At 32.7% G+C, this 10,504-nt stretch overlaps 1 protein-coding gene across 1 annotated transcript; it reads right to left on the bottom strand.

Moving 5' to 3' along the window:
- Window positions 1-2,239: 2,239 nt before the first annotated feature.
- LOC107006442 lies at window positions 2,240-10,125 on the bottom strand. Its single transcript, XM_015204996.1, has 3 exons — window positions 10,121-10,125; window positions 9,914-9,972; window positions 2,240-3,387 (listed from the first exon to the last, which is right to left on the bottom strand). The coding sequence occupies exons 1-3, from the start codon at window positions 10,123-10,125 to the stop codon at window positions 2,240-2,242; spliced, it is 1,212 nt and encodes a 403-aa protein (XP_015060482.1).
- Window positions 10,126-10,504: the final 379 nt, after the last annotated feature.

The raw sequence follows: 10,504 nt of genomic DNA, 5'->3' as shown, positions 1-10,504 counted from the left end.
AGTGCACGTTTACCCCTCACTATAACGGAAGACTTATTTGGTACGGGTGGGAATCCTACGGCTCAACCCGATTTGACCAAATAATTAACCCGAAATTCAAATACGCGTCCATTACCCATTTAACCCACTCAATACATCCAGTACCCACAAAAATAACCTATCTAAAAACCCTTCAGAAAAATCCTTTTCTCTCTAATATACATGACTTGTAGTTGTAAAATCTATCTTAACATTGAGTTTGATTTACTTCCAGATGTACAACCTGGTTTATGTGATTCATGTTAATGCTTATTGTAATATGTCTTAAATCCCTTTCTCTTCATTAATCTTTCTTCCAAGATCATCTACACATTGCAATTTGCACGTAGCCATCTTCGACATCAATTCAAACCTCTTTTCACGCACAATGGTCAGCTCTCACTCTTCCCCTTAATCCCTTCCCCTAATTTTCCCCAAATCCCTTCCCCTAATTCTCTTTATTTTTCAACGAAATCAAATATTCACTTTTTTTGTTAATATGCATTTTTTTGGTTGTTTTCGTAGCCAAAACAAGTTCATTCTCGTTTACCACTGATCATGTGTTGTATGGTTAAGGTTATCAATTGTAGAAAAAATTATACATTTTGGGTTTAGGTTTAGCTGAATTGAAATAGTTGGTCGCCTAATATTTTTCTTGATCTCTCTGATTGTCGCATAATCGATAAATAACTAACTAAAAAAAGAAGAACATTTACGAAGAATCGATCGGAAGACGAAGAATCAACGAAAATAATAATGAATTGATGATGAACTTGGTATGTCGAGATAAAGGAGAAATGAGAAATTTTTTGGTTATTTGGTTTGTTTGTGTGAGTTCAGGTGTGAGGAATTGGGGATTTTTTAGGTTTATGGATGGGTTATACGGGTGGGTTAAGTGGAATTTAAAATATGGGTTTAATTAATTGGTCAAACCAGGTTCCTCCGTAGGATTGTGTCACGTGTACCAAATAAGTTTTCCGTTATAGTGAGAGGTAAATGTGCACTGCTTGTTGGAATGCAGGGGTAATAATGAACGAAAAGTATGACGAATGATATTTGTATGTCATTTACGATTCTTCAAGGTTATATTTGTCCTTTTTCTCTTTGGAGTTTCAAATTTCAAAATGGAATTTTGAGTTGTATTGTGTTTTTGCCTATTTAAGAATCATAAAGTATTGATCTTGCGAGTTTCTTTTCATAGGAATTATGAAATCGGTTTTTGTTGAATGAAAGTGATATAAGGTGAATTGTGTTTTTGGTTGGTTCTTGTGGGTTTCTTTTGATAGGATAATATCTTGAGCAATACTTTCATGTATATTCGCAAGAAATTATTTTCCTTCTGTTTTAAAAAATTTCACCTCCAAACTCCTATGAATTTACTTGGGGATCTCCCTTGGGAAATATTTTTACGAAAATCAGCAAGAAATTTTGTTTTTATACGTAATTTTGTTAAAAAAATTGCAAGACTTTTTTTATGGTTAGTGCGGATAAATCCGCAAGTAAAACACCTGAGGATTTTACAAATTCCCCAGGTAAATTACCTCGAGCTTGTATAAATTTGCTGGTAAGAGTTATCTACGAAGGCTTTTCCATCGAATTTAATTTTGCGAGAAAATTCGCATGTAATCAAATTACATGGGGATTTTACTATATTATATCCCCGCGTAAATCCTTAGGGTAATGAAAACTTTTATTATAGTGATTGCATAATCTAACTTCATTTGGGTTGGGGAATTACGTTCCAATTTTCTAATTCTCAGAGATTTTCAGGGAACATTAGAGATGTTTTTGGACTTTTCCAGGCATAAACAAAATCTATGTACGAGAAAAGAAAATATATAGAGAATTCAAAAGTCTATAAATATAAAAAAGACATCAGTACATCCCCAAGCAGAAGCAAAATGTATTTAATTACTGGCTAGCTTATTAAATACCATGCCTGATCAAATTACTCTAAGTAAAATCTATTGAATTACTTGTCCACAAGCACAACAACTTAAGCAGAAATCTATTAAAACTAAAAGCACCAAGCCAGAAATTTAAAATATTCCAAAGATAACAGCAGCACCAATCAATGGATTCGATCGTCAACGAAGAACGTCTCCTTCAAACACTGAAACACAGAAAAATAAAATAATTCAGTTATATTGGAAGAGAAAGAGGCATTTAAATTGGAAAACTATTTGTTTTGTACAACAAATATGTAATACCTGTCGATAGCCTACTGGAGACGCGGCCATTGAGGCCACTCATAGGAAAACAATTTGTAGTGTATTGTCTTCCGCCAAGCTTCTCCAAAATCATAAACAAATTCAGCAGTATTTGTTTCCAAATCATATGAAATAACCATGCTTCTTATTTGCAAATACAACATGTGCGAAAGAGCTGGATGAAAAATCATGTTCCGAAGCTCCCTATCAAGAGAACTACCTCCTCCGAGTCCAAAATCTTGTTCACATTTCTCAACTACAGATGCAACATTTACAGCATACTTCCTAACCCATACTGCATCTCGACTTGGAAAATTGTTGAGTTGCCAACAAGTGATGGTTGTCCAACCAGTCGATGCTAAACAGATTTTCCCGCCTGATAATCCAAGGCAACAATAACCAGGATAGATCACCGTCCTCCGTTCAGGCAATTCCAAAGCCCGAAAATCCTTGTTTACACTATCATAAACAGTCATCCATTGTCCATAATTATCTAGCCAAAAGAATACTCCATCTAATACACCGGCCGAGGATGACGAAATCTCATCCCTAGAAGGGTACAATGGAAAAGGTACATCCTCAATTAACGAATTAGCAGTCCACTCTTTAGTCTCTGAAGAGTAACTTTCAATTGTTAAACTATACTGAAACCGGAACTTAATCCTACTTACTGGAGAAGTTACTTCATAACGAACTATAGTAAATGAGACAGACTCATCGGTCTCTTTTACTATTAATCCAACATATGGATCCTTCATAGAGATTTGAGTTCTTGGGAGATCAAAACGCTGCCTTGTGGCAGGATTATAGACATAATAAACCCTTTGTCTACTTCTAAGCTTATTGCAGAGGAGAAAACCATTAGAAGAGGCAACAATGTAAACTCTTTCACCGATAAAATCGACAGACTCATCCAAACTATTACCAATTAACAGTGGTGATTCCTTGGATGAGAAAAAGAAACGGCTTCGCAAACGTTTCTCTACACAAAAGAAGCCAAATAGGTAGGGTTTGGGCCATTGGAGACGAGAACGGTAAATTTCAGCAATGTACTTTCGCCAGTTCTTTGATACGCTTGAACACCTTGCTAGCGATTTCAAAGGCAGACCATTCAGTATATTAATTATAATTTCCTCGGAAAAAAACTTTTTTGCGTTGCCTACTACTCATTCTAATACTACTTACAAAGATCTGGGAATAGATGATTTTGAAGAGTTTTGTGTAAAAGGTGGAAATGGAATACCTTTTTATAGCAAAATCATCAATACAAAGTATTAAATAACACTATTGTTACAATTATCTGTAATTTTATTTTAGCTAAATAAAATAAATATAAAGTAACTGATGATGAGTTGAATTTGACAATTTTCCTATAATTTATTGTGATCCAATCTCTAACACTTTCTGCATTTAATGAAGTACGACTATAAAAGAGATATAATTAATAAAATCAGTTAGTCATAAGTTAATACTTTGGTCTAAAGATGTTTTTATTGTCAATAATTTAATCTAATAATGTCATTTTCATAATAAATGTACTATTTCTTTTCTTTTTGACCATATTTTGTTGGAATAACTTCATAATATGACAAACATCTATATATATTTAAGAAAAATAGCTATGTTTTTTTTAATGTTATATGGATATAATTAGACTTAAAATAGTAAAGTTAATTTTATACAAATAAATATTTTATATATATAATGTAACAAATAAATATTAAATAGAAAAGTAATTATAATTGAATGCCTAATAAATTATGGAAGGCACATTTGTGATTTTTTTTCATGTTTACCATCATCAAAAAAAAAATTCATCAATATTCATACATTACATATTTTCTGTTTCCCCCCAAATTCATTCAAATTCAAGACACTTTACATCACTGCAATAACGATTTTTGTATTTTTGTATCCGTCAGGTATCTTTTAATTGCATATTTATCTCGTACTTATACAGTTTGATACTCAAAAGTTGTATTTTTTTGCTCGTTTGTCTAGTATATTCGTACTTAAACAGTTTGATACCCACAAATTGTATCTTTTTTTGCACGTTTGTATAATGTATCCATATTTATATACATAGATACTTGTATTGTTATATAAGCACAAGTTAAAAAGTTGATTACGAATACAATTATATCTACGTATATATAAGTACTAAATCGAAGGTAAAAAGTTGATTAGAGAATACAAGTATAGTTGTATCCAACGTATTCATTTTTGTGTTTAACAACAATGTAGTAATTGTATTCTATATTGATGTATTCATTTTTTATTTAACAACTAGTGTATCTATTGTCAAGTAGTTCACCTATTCAAAATCGAAATACTTAACCTTCATTCACAAATTCAACAGTTTACTCACAACAATTACTTGAATTAATGGAAAAAAAATTATTAATGCCTTTACGATGCCAGAATAAGAAATATGGAGACAACAAGAAAATTGAGTATGATATATCACAATTTTTATTGACATAAAGAATATGATCTGATATGTCTTTAAATAAGTATGTTTTTAGTTATTAAGTTAATTATGGGAAGTTGCTCATTGTATGATTTAATGAAATGATAGTGAGTTATTTTTAGAGTCAATTCCTTATTTAGTTTGTTGTACTTAAAGATGTATTAATGAATAAATAAAAAAATACAAAAAACAATACAAAGATACAAAAAAAAAATGATATAAATTGTAGTCATTTATTGCAAATAACATAATTATAGCTATTGGTATTCCTTAACCCTATAAGTAGTTATTTATGTAAGTTGCTCTTTATTATTTCTAATAAAACTATTACTTTTATAGAATTTTATTCTTGTTTATTTTCCTTTAAAATTTCTTGAATTAATACATTAGTAGAAAATAACATTTTGTTCTTTTTAATCTCTTTTACATATTAAAATAGAATAACAACATTTACATTTTAGCTAATAATATAGATCAATAACCGCATTGCTAATTTCATTTCGATAACCACAAAAAACAATTCTAATAAAATAGAGAATATTTGTATTTCTTAATCTTTTTTGAATCGATATAGGATATACATGTTCCAATAAAAATGGCTATTAGGAAAAGAATCTATTTCAAAAATAAGGAGAAAATGATTTGATATACCCCTCAACTTTGGTAATGACCTGGTCGGTCATTTTTTTTGAATATTTCTTGAATTTACCATTTTGCCCTCCCGTTATTGACCCCGCGTATTTTGTGTTTGGGTTTTGAAAATTGGTTTCGAACTTTGAGTTTTAAGTTGAGAATTTGGTAAAATTTGAGTTTAAAAGGCTAATGTTGCTTTAAAGAAAAAAGGTTTTCGCTGTCTTTTGGAGTTTCAAGTCTCAGAATGGAATTTTGTCGATTCCATCAATTCTATAATGTAGAGTATGGCCTGTCAGATTTGTTATCCATGAAGTCTTTGAGTTGAGTAGTTCATGCCCATAATTTCGCATGAACCCTATAAGTTGAGTAGTCTTGAGATTAGAAGTATCTTTGAGTCATCGGGTTGAGTAGTCCATGCCCATAAATCCGCATGAACCCTCTGAATCGAGCATTTTTGAAACGAGTATTACCATTAAAGTTCTTGAGTTTTGAGATTTTGTGTCTCGAGTATTGAGTTCTAGTTATGGTTATTGAAAACATTTATGTGAGTCGTTCACGTTCATAATTTGGCATGAACTTTATTATGAAAAGTCCTTTACAATTTTTTTCTAAAATTATTTTAAGACTTGAGTACTTTAGTTGAGAAAGAATAGCGTCGAGTTCAATTTCATGATATATGGAAATTAAGTATACCTGAGAGTATATGTTTTCACATTTAAAAGAGTAGGAAACTGAGATTTCCAATAGAGTTTTGAGTAACATCTTTTTTAAGAGAAAGACTTTTGAGTAATAATCTCAAAATACGTTTTTGAACATATAACTGAGTATATTTTTGGGAGTAGTATTGAGTACATATACGGAGATGAGTTTAGATAACTCAAGTCTCCATAAACCATGTAGCTAACGTAGGTAGAAAGGGTCATACTAATTATTCCTTAGTGCTTTTTAGCATAGACTAGTAGATCCACATAGTTGAGAGCTTTTATACTCCGGCAAGTTATACGACAGTTTTGTTAGGGTGGGCGAAAGGTTCAGTGGCGGATCTATATTTTTTGTTGAGTGGGTTCGAAGTATAAAAAAAGCAAACACGTAAAAGTTACAAGATGAAAAACCAAGCGGCATGGGAGGAACATTTTAATATTAATCCGATGAATTTAACTTATATTGTCATGTTGTGTTTAAGTTCTTCTTACTTTTACCCTGATCCATCGAGCATTTAGATTTTCTAATGTCTTTCCTTTTATTTTGCAGTATTCTAATTTTTAGATTTTTTTCTTCTAAATTTTGAATTAGTGCCCATATAATCATACGCATGTTACTTTAAAATAATCAAGATTCATTACAAAGGTGTAAAGACCAAGTTACTAATATTATAGTGCATATCCGAATATAAATAAATGACATCGTCGATTTTTTAGTTCATTTAATTCAATTTACTAAGACCATGGGTGCTAATCATGGAATTTAGTTTTGTCCATACTAGTACGCCCATACTAGTACATCAAGTAATCCTAGTTAAGGGATACATGACATACTTCATGGACATATACTTTACATGCATAGTAGTAGACATTAGTGCATATGAGAATAACCTTTCATTAGACACCATGAACCTATACTACTCGTAAGCATGCATGAGTTGTATGTACATTGGCCAACATGATCATAATGGCTACCAACTACATATTGAGGCATCCACCCTGTTAGGACCACAATGCACACCCAAGCATATACCACACAACACATACTAGAGTAGGAGACAAGATAACTTCAACACTTGCATTCAAGACTCCTAACATTACCTGATTACACATGCATATAGGGGTACATGGGTAAGGGGTCATTCACCATTTATACTTCATCATTGTCAGCATATGGACCACACCTAATATAGACGCCCACATACTCACAACATTAACAACACAACCTATATCATAGACTAAAATAGAAACTACGGATAAGCTTCACATAATGTGATCATCATAACCACCCATTCATATATCATCAATTTGGATTCAAGACCATATAATCAACACATATATAGATTGACAAGAAGTAAGAACCGCCACCATAAGTGGACCATACAACACAATGCCATACAAGGCCAATCATCTAACAATTCTATAGAAAAGTAGAGGAATAGAGCAATCTTACCAAATCTCCCTTGATTTGATCATTAAAGATCAATACTCCTTTTTAATCAACAATACAATTATAGGGTAGTAGCTAAATACATCTTACATAAAGGAAATCATGCTTCAATTAACCCTGGAATCGAGATCACATCAAGTACTCTACATTGCCAATCCATAGAAGATAGAAGAACATAGGTCAATATCATTCAAATATTCAAACCAAGATCCGCATTGGATCAACTATACATAAATCATCATAAATTTACATCTTTATCTAAATCAATTTATCATAATTGAATCTCATGACAATCATTCTAGCATCAAGATCACAAGATACTACATTATAGGCCAAATCGAGCTTGGGAGGGATCATAGGTTCATCATGAAACTGGATTGAATTCAACATGAAAAACAGTAGCTAATCATCAAATCATCATAATCATACTTTTGAAATCGTTTTGAGAAGGAACCCATGGCTAGATTGAAAGATATGAAGTTTGATCATAGTTTTCTCTTTGAAAACATTGGAAGGAACTCCTTAGAAAAAAGGTTGATTAAGGATGAAGGATCACAATACCTTATTATAGAAGAAAACCATGAAAACTTGATGAACAAACCATCCTAATTCAATCTACAAGCTGTTCTTGAGCTTCATCTCCAATGGAGGTTTCTAGAAAGGTTTTTGTTTGGGAGGGAAGTCTAGTTTTGACAATTGAATTGGGAATGGGGTTTTGATCTTAATAACCAACTTAATATACCCAAAATCCCATTAAATAACCTCCTAGGGTCAGGTCAGGACGTGGCGTGAATTTAACATTCACCCTTTAATGAAACAGTGTGAGCGCACTGGTGGAGTTGCTGGTTGCATTCACGGAGCAACCTAAGCCCCGCAGGCCCATCGACGGGCCGTTCTGCTGGCCGTCGTTTAGGTCTGAGGCTTGGAATTGGTTGCTTTGTTTCCCAGCCTAAGTATGGAACTCCCACCCATCGACGGGGCATCACCACACCTACTGGCCGTCCTTTGCCAGGTGTAGGTAGGCACTGCCAAGGCAATGTCTAGGAAGACTTTAGGTCCTCCTTGAGGGCCTTTGCGGATCCTTGGGGAGTCTTACCCAGACGTTTCCAACATTAATACATTTATTAACATGTTAGGGACCTTCCATATCAGTTTCAACCAAAACAAACACGTAAAACATGTCAAGACACACCAAGATACACATGCACGTCTCAAGGGCTAACTGTCGAACGTCTTGGACGTTTGACTTCCAAATGACTTCAAATCAATCATGCATACTGTAAAACACATATTTAACATTTTTAATCATTTTTAGACTCATGTGAGGATCTAAACACCTTAACTCATTTTGGGGGTCTTACAAAGATATCTTATAGTATTCCTTCATTTCTTACTATATAAATTCAGCTTTTTATTTCAGAACCCCCTAACAAGGTTATCATTTTTATTCCATAGTTTAAGTAGATGAAGAAGACTCTTGAATTTTGATAGGATATGGGAGAAAGAGTCGATAAGAACTCGGAATATTATGTACTAATTTTGTATTCGTATTAGCCATTTGTGACTTTATTGAAAAGAAAGCTTGCAAACTAATAACCAAAGTTCAAAAGGTATAGTAGGCTGCTTAAAAAGAATTAATTTGAAACATCAAAGTATGACCTTCATTTGTTTTTTTGGTTATATTATTCATTACCTGTTGTTTACATATATGTTATGATATCATGTTGATCATTCTAACATATCTATAAAAATTCAAATTGAACACACATGCCCAGAAACTAGTTCTAAAAAATACAAAAAAAAGGCACATGATCTTTTTTGTTTTTCCATTATTTAATTTTTTACCCTCAAACAAAGGAGTTTCTTCCGACTTTGTTTTTAAAATAGCGGGCAAAAATGTAGTTTATTGAATTATACATTTTGATGTTAAGCTGAGATGGACACGGTCCATTCGTCAATGATGCACTTGGAAGCTGAGATGCTACAAGTATTGCACAATACTTTTGATCAGAAATCAGCACAATTTGAAAGGTTCTTACGCAGGATTTTAGTAATACTGATACCAAAAGAAGGCATCAGGAAGCAGCAGTTAACTCTGTTTTATCCTATTTTCAGGAGAAGCTGAATGCCTAAGACAAAGATTTGCCTAATCTGAGAAGTGACATCATGAACTCTCAATAGATTAGTGAAATAGCAATGGAAATGTTCCTACAAAATGAAGTACGTGGGAAACGATTTAATGGAAAGAAAGACGAGACACAATTATGTTGTGACGCTCAACATAAACGCACATGTAGACACAGTCCTGCATGCCGAACATTGAGAATACTGAAAAGACGGTACAAGAGCATATTTATTAGGAAAATGCGAAGAGCTTGTTACAGAATTCTAAGGTATGCATAATTTAGTGTAGTGGTCAAGGAAATCTTACCAAATCCACGAGATGTCAAAGCAAGCATAGCAACAGATAGAGCGATAAAAGCCTTTCTCCTGCAATTATATAGTCTCAGGATATTTAGTGGTAAATTAAGTGCCCTGAATACAGTTACCAATCTCAAAAAAAAAATAAAATTAAGTGCCCTGGATTTTAAAATATTGAAATGCCATGCACTTACACTGATTCTATCAGGTGTTCTACGTCATCCTTATTATCAGTTTTTTTTAGTGGAAAAAGGTACTAGCAGAAGAAGTGGTCTTCGTTTGAACGTAATCAATGTCTGTTTGGTTTTAATTTTAATATAACACCACCCTTTTTTGTTCAACAAGAACTCATAAGATGGTGCTGTTGGTTTTTAAAAAGGTGTGAATGGAAAATGAAGAGTTGCGACTTTTATGAATAGTTGTGACTTTTATGAAATGTTGCGACTTTGATGAAAAGTTGTGACTTTTATGAAAAGTTGCAATTTTTATGAAAAGTTGTGACTTTTATGGAAAGTTGTGACTTTTATGAAAGATGACGACCTTTCTGAAAGATTGTGACTCTTCCAAAGGTTTGTGACCTTTCCGGTAAGGCACAATAAGA

This window comes from Solanum pennellii, chromosome 12, assembly GCF_001406875.1.
Source record: "Solanum pennellii chromosome 12, SPENNV200".
Taxonomy (NCBI): Eukaryota; Viridiplantae; Streptophyta; class Magnoliopsida; order Solanales; family Solanaceae; genus Solanum; species Solanum pennellii.
This window is presented reverse-complemented; position numbering and strand designations above follow the sequence as displayed.

Coding starts and splice junctions, on each gene's coding strand:
- LOC107006442 (XM_015204996.1), bottom strand. Junction 3,388..9,913: donor TTTGACATCTCGTGGATTTG/GTAAGATTTCCT, acceptor AATGAGTAGTAG/GCAACGCAAAAAAGTTTTTT.